Source organism: Nannobrachium achirus (assembly GCF_963921795.1).
Source record: "Nannobrachium achirus genome assembly, chromosome: 20".
Lineage (NCBI taxonomy): Eukaryota > Metazoa > Chordata > Actinopteri > Myctophiformes > Myctophidae > Nannobrachium > Nannobrachium achirus.
This window is the reverse complement of record NC_137827.1, coordinates 21,311,242-21,330,232: the sequence shown is the minus strand read 5'-3', so window position 1 is coordinate 21,330,232 and position 18,991 is coordinate 21,311,242. Positions and strand designations below refer to the sequence as shown.

The following is an 18,991-nucleotide window of genomic DNA, read 5'->3' as shown; positions in this document are numbered from 1 at the left end:
CCACAAGCATTCAACGGTCCACCTGTCAACTGGTTTGAACCTTAACATTAGCTCTTATACGTACAGTGAGAAAACAATGGCCTGCGGCTATGTTGACCTGATTTATACTTTAAGACTTCATAACCTCACTCTGGGATTGAAAGGTTAATCGTTTTCAACATGGTGCCCCTATTTTGGGCATGTCATTGTAGGTGAACATTTATTTGATTATTATTTATTCTAATTAAAGAAATTGACAAGAATTTCCGAAATGGCTTACATCAAAGTACATAGGGCTTAACTTGTTACATTAATAATCCATATGATTTGGTGCGTTGAATCAGGGCCTGTGTTAGAGGCATGGAATTCATCCATGGAGGCAGTGGCTTCGCACAGACAATTAGAGGCTTATTAGTGGGCTGTGGGTAGAAGTGTAACTTGTTGGGATTGAACGACCAGAACCCCTGCGATTCATTTCCAGCTGAGAACAGTCCAAGGCATTCACGTCTTACCTAATTATAGCGAATGGACTTCTTTTTGTTTCCCGTTCAGCATGCCTGTCTGATTCCCTTCTTTGCACCGGCCACTAGCCGTGGCAATGCTGGAAGTGTGCTAATTAGAAAATAAACGGTCCTAGTAATTATGTCAACTCTCATTAACGGGGACGACAATGAGCAATATTATTTTTTACACAATGTTTTGTGTTGGGGACCCAACTTCCAATCCTCATTAAAGGAACAAAAGCCTGATTTATACTTAGTCGTATGACGGTGTCCTGTTGGAGCTGATGGCATGTGCAGAGCCAGAGAGTTGATGCACTTTGTGGAATAGCGGAAGCATGGAGTTATTAAAATAAAAAAGCTGAAGGATCTTGAAAAACAGTTGCCTTATCAAAAACAGAAACTATACATTTCCACTGAGAACATTTGTGTTGAACACTTAATCACGTTTTCAGCATCACTAAAACATTTGTTGACATTCTGTGCATTTCATTTTAAAACTTTATTATATAACCTCACAAATTGCAAAAAATCATGTTTAAAATAGAAATGACAAAAATAAATAGGGTACATACAGTACATTCAAGGCAAATCTACAAGCTACTGTGAAAGTTTAAATTAAAGATAGTAAAAGCAACTATCTTCTTCTATAGGTGAGAGCAACAATGTGTACACAGAAGTAAGAATAAAAGTGTTTGCAGCCCTTGGGTTCTTCAGTGAAGAAATCAGCTGTGCGAGTGAGAATTATTTCTATCTCATTCACCTCTTGAATGCAAAGTCTCTGAACTTCCGTCATGGAGGTCGGGAAGTTGTCCCAAGTGTTCATAAAAGCATGGACGGGATCCACGTTTTCATCCCAACTTGGCTGATCACTTCTTTGGCCTCTCCAAGATGTTCAGGAATTTCCCCCTGGTCATTTCCCTGGCTGGAGCACAAGAAAATACCATATTGCCAGATCAATATGAGCTGTTCTAAAATCACTGTAAACCATGCTTCTAAAATGATTATCAATATCAAATATGACAACATGAAAATCGTATACATCCTAATTCAAAAAGTCAAACTAAAACTAGCTGTTGTAAATGTGAAATATATCAATACTGAGCAACTGTATATGGCCCATTTCTCACCTAAAATGAACCAGAAACCAACAACATTTTTAAACAATTTGTTTGGTGCAGTAATCTGATGTCATGTGGTCACAGGTTAGTGTTTATAGAGCATTTTACGGCTTTGTATGTGGCTCAGCGAATCATAATCAAGGAATTAAACTATCCGTTTTATAATGAACATTTGAGAAACTAATAACTTGAAGTGTCTCTTAGGCCGGTGAGTGGCCTACTACTCAGGTAAATTTCACAACTTTTCAAAGCCTCTGAAATCAGTCAATTTAGTTCTACGAAAGATTTGTTGAGACTGCAAGTCTACAAGAACATCAGAGCAGTTGTTTGGAAATGCAAAAAAGAACCTTTGGATAGCCAGTCATTATGGGCAATATACATTAACAAGAAGTTTAGGGTTAAATGTAGGTCTGCTAATGATGTCCTGTGTATGTTCAAATCATGATATAGCTTACATTTCTTTTCTTTTTTTTAAAAATACAGTTTAGAAAAATATTGCCAATTTACCCTAACACTGAGGTGCCCACAATGTTTAGGTGGCTACTCGACCTGTATCCTTATGACATATTAAAAATAAAATGTAACTGATGATGAATTCTAAAATGAATGAAAATGGAGGTCTTTGATATAATGGAGATGTTTCGGTTGGATCAACTAAATAAGGCTTTGTACAATTGTGTTGACTCTGGGCCAAAGATCAACTCCCCCCTGAACGCCTTTTGTAAAATGGCTCCATTCTGCAAGAGCAAACATTTCAGAGGATTTTCCATTCAATGACACACTTGTGTGGGATCATCACGGCAAGCCCTGGAGAGGAATCATCCAGGTACACTAATTGCACTTTGTCAACAATAAAGATGATCAGCCTCTTAGCTCCTGTATTATCATGAGCCACGAAGCTGGGACCACCTCAAAAACTGCTCAGAAACTTTCAGATAACCATAACAGATCTACAAGCTCACAACGTGTCACAACGAGGCGCTTTGTGAGTGTAGACGTAGATTGGCCTTGCAGCCAATCTCTCATAGCATTGTAGATTGCCTACTTTCAGTGAAGAGATTTGACTCAGAGGGGAGAAAAAGGAGCAAACCTAGTATAGACCCCTGGGGGACTCTGGTCAACAAATAATATAGGGTTTAAAGCCATACTGTGTAAGATGCCCAACTAGTGGTCATTAGCCCTATAGCAAACCGCGGTCGCGTCCGCGTCTTTCGGACGTTTTTCGTACCTTCAGACCCCCGCGTCTGCCTCCACCTCGCTGAGATCTATCTTTTAAGGGGTCCCTTGTTCCTGTGCGTTCAGTAATTCCAGAGATACGGACTCCTTCACCCTGCCTGGTAGGCGAAATTACCTAGAGAAGGGATGGTACAAACGGGCGACAACAAATATGGCTGCCATAGCGACCCCACTTCAAGATGCGCTGTGATTGGCCGGCAGTTGTATAACCCTCGCTGTGATTGGCCGGTAGTGTGATGACGCAATTTTGGCGCGAGATCCGGTCCACGGCAAGGATCTCAGTTTACATACAGAGAAGGCTTTACAGGCTGAAATTCACGGCGCGGATCTTCTAAAACTTTTGTGATTTAATAGTTAGGAGAATTTTAAGATTTGTTTTATAAAAAAAGTTACATAGTACAACTTTAAGTGGTTATTTTGCTCGTCATCACACATATAGAAATACAGAGCAGCACAACAAGGACTAATATCCAATTGCTACTGCGCAGAAAGACATCCAATTTAATAATACCCTACTGGAGGATGTGATCAGTATCCTAACTGGCCTGTTTTGTCCCACCAGAGTTAAGAAGGGGTTGCTGGGTGCACAGCGACGAAGCTGAACCTGACACTGGTGCTGATGAGCTGCCGCGTGGCGCTGAACTGGTGAGACGGGTCTCCCGCCTCCCTCGCGGAGGGCGGCTAATGAAAAAGAGAGGCGGTAGGTATGTAATTTAGATGAGTCGCCCCAGCGTGGAATGATAATGGCGCATCTGGGCGTCGGGCCACGTGACCTTGAGGTGCCCATCATGGGTTTAAACATGACGCTAATTGGAATGGGATGGATTCATTTTGCGGCACGCTGTCTCTTCATATAACCCCAAACAAAAGCACTGTGGGGAGCCCAGGACAGACAGACAGAAAGACAGACGGACGGACGGTGTCTCAGATCAAAGTGAAGCTGTCAGAATCAAGTCCTGTATGGTGTGAGGCAATTCCTTTCGGATGACACCATAACTATGGGTGCACTAATGTTATCTTCCTAGGTTATTATATGGATAGCAAAAGGTTGTGGCTTTTATAGATGTTCATTTTCCAGGTACGTGAACCTTCTCTTTTCTCCTCTTTAAATCACTTAATAAGCCCTACTTTAACCACAGCGATCAGGGACGGCTTTAATTAAGAGTTCAGTTCAGCCTCCTCACACTAAAATCCACAGTGTTCATTTTACTCTGAAGAGTGTGCAAATGGAACCGAATGGTCAACTTTGTTGCATTTGTACAGTCTTCAGGGTTACATTAACACTTAGGATTCTAAAGTGCTCCCTCTCTGACAACTCGTATCATTTACATGGTCACCTTAAAGACCCTATCAAACACAAATCAGAGCCCAGTTTATGACATGTTGCTCTGCTCTTATAAAAAAGGAAATATGGGTCAGACCAGTTGAAGGTTAAGGACATGATGAAAACAGAGCTGGCCAAACATTGCTGATTATTTTTACACCATTACAAACACTGACACAAACAAGTAAACAATGAGGGACTTTCCCCTTCCTAATGGCAGCATTAATGGTAGTCTAAGCCAAGAACGATAACTATAACGAGAACCAGTGGTCTTTTGTTCGTAGAACAGGGTACCACGGTGGGGAAAATAAATCTACATTACACCACTAGCGAGAACTATACATATATAGTTTAAAGTTCACACCAGCACAACTATAACGACAATGACAGTGGTGAACAATATGGTTGGGATCACTTTCAGAGTGATACGGTGAACAATAGAAACACTGACTCATGTTCAACATGTCACTGACATACAAACATGTTTTTCAGAATGTTATCAGTCATCAGTGTAGATACTCACATCATTGTCGTTATCTTTAAATTAAAGTTATTATTCTTGATGTTGACGGTCCTTTAGGAGTTACATTTAGTGGCACGCTTTATCTGCGGTAAAGGCGCACAAACATACACAGTGTGCAGTAGTAGCCAGACTAGCCACACTGGCCTGGAAAGAAACCCCCAGTAATGCACATTGAGTAAGGAGCTAGGAGCTGTCAGTCAAACTACCACACCCATGGACACAGGGTGGCTTGTCAGAAATTGTAATCTGTAGTAAGAAACTATACTGAAATGTTTTAAATGCAAGCATAGACACAATTAATCAATTACATTTCTGTTGTTTATTTTATTTGGTTTATTATCTGTAGAAGCTCCGTGGTGTGTGTTATTTCATGTCAAGATGCATTGCCTCTTAGACATTTAAAAGAGTATCATTTTTCTTATAATGGTCTCTTTAGGATGTGGGGAAACCGATCATGAATAAGCACAAAGCACTTATAATAAAACACACGCAACAGATGTGGAGAAATATTGCGGCAAAAACACCCACCCACAAGCTTTGTTACCGGCCAGGAGACATCCATACTGATTAGAGGGACTTAGAGATTTGTTTAGTTGATTAGAAAGGTCAATTACTAATTTTGCACTAAGTTAATCAGCAACTTGTTCCAGCTGCCATCCATACTAAATGATACCTTATGGATTCTGAGGGCCATCTCCTTGCCCTGTTGATTTGTTACTATCTAATTATCATTTAGCCCTAAATGGTCAGAGATTCTATTATATCACTCGCTGGTAATGTGTGTTTTGAATAAAACAAAGAAACAAACTCTAACCCAAATACAGAAATTATACAAAACAAACTCTATAACAATAATGGCACGAGCAAACTATAATAATGATAATGATAGTAATCCACATTGTTTGACTGTATTCTATTTATATCCCTTTGGAATCTATCCAGATTTGGCCACAAATAACTGCATTATGTAAATACACAGAGCTTAGCCAAGGCATTGTGAGACGGTGGGCTGGGTACCAGCGGGTGGCATGGCCAGCATGGGGGGCTGATCACAGAGGATTGTCTGGCAGCACTCTGATGCCTGGAGGATCCCAGTTCTCACATCAGTCCAGTAATCCCCTGGATGTAGACCTTGGTCTGATTACGGCAGTACAGGTACATTGCTCCACTGCACTGAAGGATTAACCTATATCTAAAAACAACAGCCAAATATGGCCCAGGGCTAATCTTTAAAATATTGCCTTTTTGCCCCCTAAATTAGTCTAAGAACTCAAGTCTATACTTCTGGAACCTCTGCGGTGAATCCACCGTGTTAAGGTGGTTGCACACTGCACTGCATGTTTTCGTTGCGTTTTGGAAATCCGAAAGCCGTGGGCCAGGGAGAGAGAGAGCAAGTGACTCAGTGTGACAGCTGCGAAAATCGAAAAAAATCAACCCTGGTCCGAAAATGAATACGAAACGGGCGGCAGTGTGCAAACGTGATTGACATAACGTGAGGTTGATTTTTTTTATTCACGCACTCCGAAATTCACTCCGATATTCGGCCCGAAAAACGCAGTAGTGTGCAAAGACCTTAACTCAAATGTTTTTACCCTTCACTTTCTGCTCTGTGGTGGGAAGTCATTTCCATTCTGCAATTCCAGGGAGGCCTATGGAGATGCAAAGGAAACACTTCAGTGTAACATCTTACTTTCCCCTCATTTGCAGTGAGTGATCTGCGTGTCATTGTCACCCCCCCCCCCCCCCCCCCCTCCCCCTCCCAGGCTCCTTGGTGTATAAAATGAGAGTAATCATCACTGAGCCCTCCGCTCGCCCCTCCCCTCACACCTCGCTTCAGAATGGCATGCCCCTGGTGAGCAGGTGGGACCACGGTTAGCCCCACAGACAGATGACCACCCGGGTTAACTAGAGTCCTGGACCCCAGCCCTGACTGCCCCGGTTCACTTTCATTAAGAGTCAAGAGGACTTATGTGACCCCCACCAGCCATCTCCGAGTGCCACTCAGCTATTACGGCCTGTAAGCTTTATTTAATGGATTTAACATCCATTCTCACCACCCTCCTCCCCCGGGGGAATGGAGGGCGGCACAGAGGAGATGACACACGTGCACACACACATGCATGCACGCACACACACAAACAAGGGTAAGTGTGTGTGGGGGGGTTGTATGTGAGTGTTACAACACTCACACGTGCACGTTTTGAAACACTCACATAGCCCCTACCCAGACACCAGCGCCTTGCTACACATACACCTGACGCTCATGTTTGTGTTCAAAATTCAATTACCCACTTATTGATACTTCACAGGGATATTTAAGATGCAGACACGGGCTGTGATTTCCCAGGGGAGCCACTGGTTCCTCTTTATGTCCCAACCGAGAGGGCCCTCCCCTCTTCTCCTCTGCCCCCCCATGCATTCTCGCCTGGCTGACACACAGACAAGCATGTGTGCACGAACGCACGCACGCACGCACGCACACACACACACACACACACACACACACACACACACACACACACACACACACACACACACACACACACACACACACACACACACACACACACACACACACACACACACACACGAGCAAACACATCTGCCCCTCCCCACCCCTTCTTCAGCCTACGCCTGTTCAAGAGGTGTCCTTATTAATAGGCAATCAGTCAAAATTCATTCATTAAAAAGCCTAAAAGGTTTTACACCCGTGCTATGATTAGCTGGGAAAGAAAATCCAATGAATTCCTAATGCCTTTATGGAAATGAGGTGTCATTTCCGATCTGCTCAGGGAGGCGGCAGGCGAGCCGAGCTGAAGCGGGGTTGCATGTCAGTGTGCGCAGCTCCGCCTGTCTCTCTCTGTTCCACCATGGCTGACATGCAGGCCTCAGCAGCTACAGCTGCAACCTGCTGCATTGCTGGGAGAAAGCCTGTCTCCTTCTGTTGCAAAATGTACGCGGTGGAATTTAGAGACAGTGACAGGCCAGGGCTATAATGTTACAAAGTTGGTGGCCATTTCAGAAAGCGAATCTGGCATTAATCTCCAGGGCGGTACCTGAATGAAGCGGAGAGAGACAACCGATCATCCCAGGTGGCGCAAAGTTCTTGAAATCTCTAGAGTGATTTGCAAACGCTGCTCGCCACGCTGCCTGTGTCGATTGATGATGTCACCGCCCATCTAGTCACGAGAAGCTTTATGCTCACTGCTGATGGTTCTGAAACTTGAATCCTGATTTACACACACATTCCCCTGTTTCAATTTCTTAACACGCCAGGAAGCTGGTGCCGAAACAGAGAAACGCCACGACGACGCTGCCATTCATCTCCACCATGAGCTCATAAAGAAGCTGGGGAGAGGTGAGGAGAGCAGGACAGTGGTGAAGAAGAGGTGAGGAGGAAGAGTAACAGTGAGGAGAGGAGGTGGGGGTGGGGGGGGGGGCGTCCCCTGTTCCTCATTCAGCGGCTGTCAGCACAGGCACTTCATAACCGCCCGCCCCGCGGTCAGCCCGCCCTGATGGATTGATGGAGGTACATTAGCACAGTGGGGCCCGGTGAATGCAATCATATTCAGTAGCACAGCGCTCTTAATAGGCAGGAGATTGATCCTGAGGGTGACTGGGAGAAGGAGGAGGAGGAGGCAGTGAACACCAGCCCTTTTGGAGATGTCAGAGGCAGGGCGACCTTCAGCCTCACCTTCACATGGCCAGTCACGCCAGGGGTTGGCTGGGTGGCATTGTGGTAGTAGACAGGCCTGGCTGGGACACCAGGGAAAGGACAACAGGTGGGCCAGGATCTAAGCACTGTAGCCAGAGTAGTTTGTGGGGTTCTTTCTTGTACAAGAATGTCCCCTGGAGCACAAAAACACACTCTGAACGTTCTGACACCCACTAAGCTGTAACTGAAGCAAGATGGGAGAGAAGATTGGAGCGAAGTTTGAAATAAATGAAAAGTAATCGCTACAGTCTGGACTGGAGAGGAAAGCCATTGCTAACTGACATAGCTCCTTCTTTTAGCATAGGAGGAATACAGTATGTAAGCTGCAGGTTATGACTACCTTGTTACTGTTACAGGGACCAGTTGCCTTGAACCCACAGGTATGATAGAGCACCACCACTAACTCTCTACCAGCAGTGTTTCCAGCCTGAGGGCTCCCAGCTGATCCCACAGGAACACTCAGATTTCAATTACCTCCAATAACAGCACTTATCAGCGTCCTCAGCATTCCCCGGGGACTCCGGGGGGTCTGACGCCTGCGCTCAGTGGCCCACGACAGGGGCATTCATCACGGGGCGGAGCAGCAGCTGGGGCCTGCAGGAAGAGGCACGCGTCAAACCCCGCTGGGACCAGTCCGGACTGGCGTTACACAGCCGTGATTGGGATGGGAGGGTTCCCCAAGGGGGATGAGGGTGTGCCACATTCTCTATACCCATGTAACACATACAAATGCAATGCTGCCATCAAAACCTGACATGGGTCACTGCTCCAAATGCTTAGATTTCCTCTATATCCTTTTCCTCCACATTCACTCTGTCCATGTAGCGTCAGCAATCTCCAGAAGGTACGAGATGAGAGTGAATGTCCTTTAGTTACGACTGCTCCAGGTCCCCTTTCTCTCCCCAGCGGTGATGGGGTGGGTGAGTTTTCGCTGCTTGATTGTACTGTGCCCATTTCAACAGCCCCCTCTTTAATGGCCCACATGTTGGGGGGTGGGTGGGGGCAGTAAATCCTGTGTCCCCCCCGCCCGGCACTGCGCTGGGCCTCTGCGGCGGCTCGTTTATGGCCACTGAAGAGCGCACAAACATGATGAAAAAGTAGCTGAGATTTACAAGACTTCCCCTGACAGCCGGGAAAAGGAGAAAATTAAACCGGAGCGCATTAAACAGGCACCCATTACGGTGCTGCTCGGAGACCAATAATAACCGTCATTGTGTCCCGTCGTCCCGAGGTGCATGACATGGTTGCAAAGCCGCAGTCTTCGCTGCATGACAGCTAACATCTTTATACCAGCCAGATTACACGCTTCTCAGGGGTTTAGGGAGGGCAGGGGAGACACTTTCTCAACCAAACGACATTGTTGCCAGTGGGCTCGGAAAATAACTAAATGCACACTATAAGATGCTTCCTTTAAGCCAGGTATTTTTCCACCCATAAACCTAGATTGAGAATATATAAGCAGCCTGCATAATAGGCCTAGAATTCAACATATATTTTCTTGCTATGCTTTTTATATATAGAAATAAAAGGAAATCTCTTGATAAGAGGAATATAAAAATGTTTTATATTTAGGTAAAAAAATATTGCCATCCTGAATGAGATGAATCAGCTCATCAGTTTGTTTAATTTTAAGCAATTACCAAAATCCTGTGTTAAGTTATTTGAGTATTTCTTGCAACAGCCCACTGCAGCAAACACACAGTATCGCCTCCCTCACCTACAATCTGCTCTTTTGCTTAAATAATTGAAAGGTTTCCATACAGTATATGCATCCCCCAATTTTCATCAGCCATTGACAAATTACAGTTGAAGTAATCTGCTCCTGGAGGAGTCTACTTTAATCATCTGGTGTTTATGGATTCTTTTTAAAAGCAATGAGCTCACAAGTACACGGTAAAGGCCTCTCCACCTCTCTCCATACCAGCGATTCTCAATTTGTATTTTATTTCAAGGACCCCCAGTTTAACAGACCATGAGGCCTAGGACCCCCATGTGATACGATTTTTTTATGGCGTGGCTCTGCTAGAGGCTAGCCATCTATAGGAGGGTTAGTCTATGTGTTTGTGTATTTCCAAAGCCAATCTCAAACATCTGGATGAGTGCCTAATTTCTTGTGCATGCTCATGCTGCCAGTAGGCCAAAGAAATACAAATTTATCTTACCGGTATATGAAATATTTAAGTTTAATTGCATGTGCAAGTCAGTGGGGCTCAAGTTGGGCTTATAGATAGGTAAGTTATAGATGACTGACGTCATAGACTAGCCACATGAAGTCCTAGATCAAGATGGGAGCAATACCGTTCCCATGTGGATCTTAGATTCTTATTATCTTTTGAGTGGTACAACTATAGCCGCTACGTGTCTGTGTGTATGATGTCCATGTAGGGGAAAATAAGTAAAATATTTGATTCATCCGTTACATAGCGTGGAGAAAATTGCAGAATGGAGAGGTCTTGCAGAATGGAGAGGTCTGCAATTCCATTTTCTGATTGGACAATATAATGGATTTAAGATTTGGTCAAGCTTCACGTGACATCACAATATATAATATAAACAGCTAAGACGGAATTCTTCTGGAACAGTATCTTCTAGTGTGAAGTGTGATGGGAGCACCACTCACTTCACACGGGGGCGGTTTATTTCTATCTCTGGGACTCCAATCTACACTGTAACATCCTGAAGGTCAATTTAACTTTGAGAGTGTACAAATGGAACCAAATGGAACAGCATAGTGTTAATGAGTATTACCTTCTAAATAAATCAATTAACTTCTGGTTTGAGTGAAATACAAATGCATTTTTTGTATAATAATTGTATATATACATTGTATTGTATAATGAGTCAGGGGCAAATGCAAGAAAGCACCCATGTTCAGTGGGCTGTATGACAATGCTTAGTTCCTGTACTCTGTCCATAGTGTACATTTAAAGTGTATGTGTCAGTGTCATGTAGAATATTTATAGTATACACGTAATCCCAGTAAAGAGGGGTCTATATTCTGCATTGTTGCTCTTGCTTTTTCATTGGCAGACTAAGTACCCATTTTTATCTTAGGAAAATATGAGCACTTATCCACATCTCTCTAATCCATACTCCGCAAGGATTATGACAATTGAGGCACTAGGAAACGGATTAAAAACTAGATTTTGCATCCATCAAAATGCATGAATACTTGATTTTATTTTATCCTCCTCCTTCTGGCACTATTTTCTATTTTAACCAGACGGTCTAATATCTATAAAATGAAGACCGCATCGTGGTCAGACTAAAAGTGGTTTAAATTGTATCTTTGTCGTTAAAGTTGTTTCACAGCATGTCATCTGAATGACAAAATTATAGTTTAGAAAATAGTATCTCTCTTTGGACAAATAAACACAAAGCCATATTCAGAAGTACAGTACATGTTGTTAAAGTGGATACCATGACAAGAATAGTGAAAACTCACTCATGTCTAAAGCTAATAGAGAAGCTTGTTAAGACAAGCGGCACCATCTAGTGGTGATGTGAAAACATATACCATACTAAGATAACCCTCACTAAAATGATCAATTTATACTTCACTGCACAATGGTGCTGAGAAACACTGTTGTATAACAATGTATAAATTAGGCTCAGGAATGCTAGCCATGACAGCTCCACTCAGAGAACAGAGAATAATGTTGTTAACACAGTGCCTTTACATACAGCACCTAGTCGCATATATACAGTAGGTAGCACAAACTGAGCCTAGCAATTAAGCAATATTACACGAGAGGGTGTTGGTAATCGTGATTATTGGAACACCTGCATTGCCGTAATATTGTGATTATACAACAGTTACCCTTAAAAAAACATCAACTTCATTTCATTGTAATTAAGATATTCGATAGAAATTTGTACATTTTTTATACCACATTTAGCGGTGCCATGGCATTGGTCCGAAGGTTCATTAGTCCAAAGGTTCATTAGTCCGAATTTGTTAAGAATACTATGCCTAACTCTAACCCTAACCCTAACCTTAACCTCAGTAACCCTAACTAAATTCGGACTAATGAACCTTCGGACTAATGAACCTTCAGACTTATGGGCAGTCCCCCATTTGGCAACGATGTCCCTGAATTTCACATGAAAACTGCTAGCCTAGCTAGCATAGTGTTGGGAGAGGGAGTGCTTCAGCTCTTTCACGACCAGCATAGCTGATATCTTTGTTTGATGAGACCTGCCCTGATAGTGCTCATTATTCACACGAGTAGAGAGCTATTTCAACCAATCAGATTGCTTCGTCAGAACTACCTGTCGTATAATGTGTGTTATTCTCATATTCTTACACTCCTCTAGTCCAAGCTGGTAGGCCAGGTTCTGGAGTCCTTTGACCTTCTCCATCAGGTTGGCTGTAGTCAGACTGCCCAGCTCTGTGGATAGATGGGACAGGCCAGAACATAATCACTGAAGATTCTAAACATGAAATAAGTTCAAATAACAAAACATAAAGATTTTGTAGCATGAAATAACATGACTAAATTCCATTACACATGGCTACTTCAAGGTGTAGGATACAAGTCACACTCCCTAAGGTTGAGTAACGACCGCAGTGAGTACCAGCTAATTTGACTATTTAGACTTAACTAAAGATTTTAAACATATATATATATATATATATATATATATATATATATGTTACAGTATGTTTGGGTAACTCAGGACGTTCATTGTAAGAGCGCTTGTTTTCCACCAGATGGCGACGACAGCCACTGCTCTGCCATTCACTAGTGAAGGCGCTGACGTCACTCGTTTGCGACTCTCTTTCTTTATTTACTAGCCTAGCCTAGCCTAACCTAGCCTAGCCTAGCCTAGCCTAGCCTAGCTTAGCCATTAGCTCCATTGTAGTCACTTGGACAGGGCGTTTATCGTGGGCTTGCCCAGGCCTTACGGCCTGGGCATAAATATAACGATTGCATTCACCACGGCTTCGTAACTCGCGCGGCGGCCCTGGCCCGCTCTTCGCCCCCGAGCGCCGCAGGCCTTCGCGCCGCTTGCAATGTCGTGGACAATCGAGCGGCTCCGCCTGGAGGACGACGTTGTGGCGAGCGCTTGCTCCGCCCCGAGTGCTCCGTTTCTCGACCGTCCTGTTTCTCTAACAAACCGTGACACATATATATATATATATACATATGCATATGAGACATGGTGGGGGCGGACATTAATTGACAATAAATATTGCGTGCAGGCGAGCATAATTGCAAGTAAATTTACAAGCAAATGCTCTTCAAAGCACACGTGAGGAGTAAAAGGGCAGAGAAGATCTGTAGTCCATGGGCCATACGAGTTGTCGGTATCAAAAAGGTGGCAAAGGTTACCATGCATTTTATAAAAGCTCTATATCTGTAGATTATATTTTGGTATGATAACCCTTTCTTAGACACAGCTAAATTGGTGTTATCTGCCGCTAGATTTGTTGTCCCATTAACTTTACATTACAGGGAAAAAAAGCAAAAAATGAATCTGCTTTAAGTAGCATGAGGGGTCAAACTAGGGGGTTTTCATGATGCTGAATCCATTGCAAGCATCTGTTTTGCACAAAAAACATTCCGTGGGCTAAAAACTGTCCCACAAGACTATGGTTTAGTGATGAAAAGTGATGAGTCATCACTTTTCACACTTTTGTGGGGGGCGTTTTAGCCCCACGGATGTTTTTCGTTCAACCAAATCACTCAACCAAACTGATCAGTTTCATGTGTGCTGGACATCAACTGAGCTGATCTACCACAACAGAACAGGCTTAACACTGATTACAGGTCTAGTTACAGCAAGCGCCTGTAGGAGGTGTAAAAGAGCATAGTGTGTGGGTGTGACAGCTTAGCGTGACAGCGTGAACCAACTGCTGCAGGTTTTCAGACTAAACTGCTCCCTGCGGTCGCAAACACAATTATACTGCAATGCTACTTGTTTATCTGCTGCCCTGTGCAAGAAAGTGAGTGTTTGTTTTACATAGTTTATAGTAGGTCTGCAACTAATAAAGATTATTATTCAATTAATCTAAGCTATTAAACCTACAATCTGGGAAATGCTATTTTAACAAATCTGTATGGATGTTATCAGTGGTGTGATATGGATTTTAGAAGTGTGGGTCCTCTAAATTCATGACGTCATGCGCGCACGCTGTTTTTATTGTTAATTAGTGTGCAAATGAGGCACGCGTGCGTGCAGCAAAATAAGTGTGGGCTCACCGAGTCCACGCGAGCCCATGGCATCTCACCCTGGATGTTATAATAATATAAGAACAACAATAAAACTGGCACATCCGCTCGCTGGCTAACAGGTGCAGGACCAACAGTGTAATACGTATTAAAAAATAGAGTCTGCACACTTGATTAAAAATATGAACTCCCAGTCAGGCTTTATTAACGTTTCGACGAAGACCTTGTGCCTAGCAAATTAGAACGGTTCCATAAATATATACTGTATATAATATAATTCCCCTACTAAATTCAGACTTGAAACTTGATTCTCAGGCCTCAAAATCTTGTTAGGTACATTTTGATCTATTAGTAACAGTTACTATGAAAAGCTCCACCGCCTGTCTGTCAGTCACACGTCACGTCACACTTTTGCCCCTACTCCAAACTTTGCACACACAGTCCTTGGATGGCAAATCACAACCTCCGCCCCTGATTTCTCACATGGCCCTCTTCTAGCGCCACCATCAGGCGGATTATAGCAAAACACATTTTTGGACACTGCTCCTACAGAATTTGGCCTAAAATCACGCAAAGCCGTACACAGTATCTCTAAAGTCATGCCATCAACATGGATCTGTCCCATATTCCCTCCTGATTGGCTACGATTGACCTAAAGTTTGTGTATGCGACCTTTGTTTGTGTATGTCTTACTGGTAGATTAATGGTTTCAGGTGTTTTACCTTTGAGCATTTCAATGTCCTCACTCTCCAGCTCTGCCATCCATTTAGGGGGAGAACTACTGATTGGCTGTGATGATAAGAAAAAGGACAATATTATTACAACAATGCATTAATTAAGCATTTATAGAAGAATATTGTATATTAGTTCAAATCTTTTGATGAACTTACATTTTTACAAGATGCAGCGAATTCTGCAACTCCAGGCACTGTGTGAGAGAACACAGGATTAAGATAGATCAAACACATTGATATGGATCAATCACTCGGTGACTCAACATGGATGATGGGAAAAGAAGATAAGGAGGAACAAACTTACGTTGTTCTGGCCATAGGTCCGGTGATGCTCGATCTAGCTTCTCAAAGCTCAGCAGAGAAGACTCAAAGTCATCACCTAGCACACACACACACACACACACACACACACACACACACACACACACACACACACACACACACACACACACACACACACACACACACACACACACACACACACACACACACACACACACACACACACACAAAATGCTGTGAATGTCCAACATTTTCCAAATATCAGAGCTTGAATTGTTATACCATATTATAACATATTATTAATAAAAGTTAATTGTGGTTTTATTTAGTGTCATTTTTGCAAAGTGGTAGATGCTTAAAGGTATATGAAACCCGCCTCTTTATTTGTTTTATCAGAATTCAGAATATGAAAAGATACATGCCAGTCTCAGAGAGAAGCTGTCCGCACTTGTTGCTGTTTGCATTTCGGAAACAAATTTTAAAACCAGCCATTGCAGGTGTAAAAAGTATAAAGATTCTGCAACTCCATGTTGTATTTACTGGTAAAAATGTGCAAGTATTTTACAAACAAGCTGTCTGAGCTTTTATCTATGGTTAACTTTCTCCAGCTGTGCTCTGGACTGTTTACCGCGGGGACAACCGGAGCAATGGACGCTAGCGCTGTCTGCTATTTTCTGACTGTGTAGTGTGTGTGTCTGTGTGTGTGTGGTGACAGACAGTGTGTTGTGAGCTTGTAGATCAGCTATGTTTTACATTTTGAATCCTGGACGTTTACTTGTAACAGAGTGTTTCTATTCAGTGGTGATTCGGCTCGGAACGAGTCAACAAGCATTGAAAATACTAATATGATAAAACACCAAATACGAAGAAACTACCCTAAAATCAAAAGAACTGTCTGACTTGTGACTTGACTTGCAAGAGAGAACCAGACACAGACACCACAGTGTGGGCGGTCTGTTGATGGAGTCTCTCTGGCTCTGCTCTCTGGCTGAAAGTAGCCTACAGTGATACAAATCTAATTAAAGCATATAAAACAAACGTTAATATTAATTAGATAAGCCACCTCACGCCAAACTAATGATAGGCAGTGAGCAAATATGTAATGAGTGGCGCCAAATATTTATTTTCTACCCAGAAACCGGAAGTACAAAGAAATAGCTACAGAAAAAGCAGAAAGCTCTGAATCCACAAGCATATGGGCAAATTGAACCATATCATTGCTCCCTATCACAAGTGACTCATTGATATAAAATATATTTAAAGAAAAAGTGATTTTGGGTTTCATATCCCTTTAAATCTAAACACATTACAAAACACATGGTTATTCTCAGCTGGAATTAAACACCTAACTGTGACTCATAGCTAAGAAGATCAAACACTACTGAAATACTAAGTATCAAATCAATTTAGTTGGACTTGAAACAACTTAATGGGTGGCTGTTCTATCAGTAGGCCATACATTTCTTTTCTAATCAGATACGCTTTGGATGTGAATAAGTGTTTAGTGTAATAGTACAATTCTATAGATAGGTAGAGATATATAGTGTAAAATGAAATGCCTAATGAAATGCCATAACAATTACAACTGTATAATCATTAATGAAATATATGATATTCAAATAAATATATGATTTTGCTGTTCATTTGAGTGTGGTCATATTAGGTCTGATAGTCATTATACAACAACAACGTTGCACTCTAAGTGCAATCTTAAATTAACCTTCATCAATGTTACATTAGGAGACTTGGCTACTGTAGTCACAGCAGCATCAGTAATAATATTGTCATTTTAATCCCATATTATCTTTGAAAAACTCTGATCTATGTAGACTTTAGAATGCATCATTCCACGACCACAAAACTCTGCCTTGTAGTCTATAATAATCTCATATTCATACTGATGTAATATTTAATTTAAAAATGCTTGTATTGTTTTAAGAGTAAAGACTGCAGTAACAACAAATGAAACAATGTTTCAGTGGTGTAAAGTAACTAAGTACATTTACTTAAGTAATTTTTTTTAAGGAATTTGCTTGAGTATTTCCAATTTCCAATACTTTTACTTCTACTCGATTTAATCTCGGATCCAAATATTGTACTTTCACTCTATTTTCAAACAATTTGGTACTTTAAGTAAATTTTTATGCCAACACTTTCATACTTTTCTCAAGTACATTTTGAATTCGGGACTTTTAATTGTAAAAGAGTATTTTATTTCTACATTGCAGTATTGATTTTGACTGATAGTAAAAACTGTGAGTATAGGTAGGGTGACCATATTTTCAGCCACTCAAACCGGGACGCAAAACACTGTTGCCTAAAACTGGGACCCTAACAGCAATGCGCACGTTACCGCGCACGCGCGTGCCCATTCTTTAACGTTCGTGCACGCGCACACACACACACACACACACACACACACACACCGCAGGGTTGCAAACAGGCAGTGAGTGATTGACAAACAGCCTCAGCGTTGAATTCAGACACGCAATGAATTTGTTCCTTTTTTCTGATTGGTTAGGTGAGCATGTTTTCATGAAAAGAACATGATAAATGTCTATGCAACAACCACTGAAAACAGCTACTATTATTTTAATTCTGGTGAAAACCGGGACAATTTTGCAGTGAATGTTGAAAACCGGGACATATTAGTGTTTTAGAGATATTTGTCGGGACACCGGGACACGCAGCTTGAAAACGGGACTGTCCCGGGTAAAACGGGACGTCTGGTCACCCTAAGTATAGGCATACTTTTTCCACCACTGCAATGTTTGTTGCCAATGCTACGCCGTTACGTCACTATGCACGGCGTCGACGATATTCACCATAATATAGCGTACGGAAGGAAAATAAAATCGCAATACAGTATGCGGCCAGCGGTTCTAATAAGTGTGTAAAGAATAACATAATAATGGAAGATGCAACCCTTTAACCTTTATTCAGCACAGTTACAATACTGTACATAAAAACAACAATAATGTCAGTTTGTTTCACTGTTCTAGAATCTAGATCAGTGTGTCCTGTGCTGTGTTGCTTCCCAGTGTACTTGATGATAAACACAACACTGACTGTAGCTACTGTGGGGCTTTAGCCAACGCGAAAAACATCACAAAACAATATTAATACGGCACTAACATGTGTGTTCTGTCGTCTCGACTTGTTCCGGTGAGGAAATATGAGAGTCGTAGACGTTTTTGTGCCCGTAACGACGTTAAAATGTCAAATTATACACGGCATAGTAGAGTAAGGAATTAGAATTTACCTCCATTTGGAGACGCCATCTTCAGGATTAACACGTGATAAACTACAACCAATGGGAGCAGCCATCCTCTGGGTTCACGTGTGTCAGGACGTTACCAATCGTGTCCGGCAGGGGGCATGATTGTATAACAATTGATAGT

At 42.3% G+C, this 18,991-nt stretch overlaps 1 protein-coding gene across 1 annotated transcript; it reads right to left on the bottom strand.

Moving 5' to 3' along the window:
• Positions 1–1,054: 1,054 nt before the first annotated feature.
• Positions 1,055–18,904, bottom strand: lin52 (lin-52 DREAM MuvB core complex component). Its single transcript, XM_080750099.1, has 6 exons — positions 18,853–18,904; positions 15,613–15,687; positions 15,465–15,502; positions 15,297–15,363; positions 12,706–12,789; positions 1,055–1,404 (listed from the first exon to the last, which is right to left on the bottom strand). Exons 1-6 carry the CDS (start codon positions 18,869–18,871, stop codon positions 1,349–1,351), a joined length of 339 nt encoding a protein of 112 aa, XP_080606225.1. The 5' UTR covers positions 18,872–18,904; the 3' UTR covers positions 1,055–1,348.
• Positions 18,905–18,991: the final 87 nt, after the last annotated feature.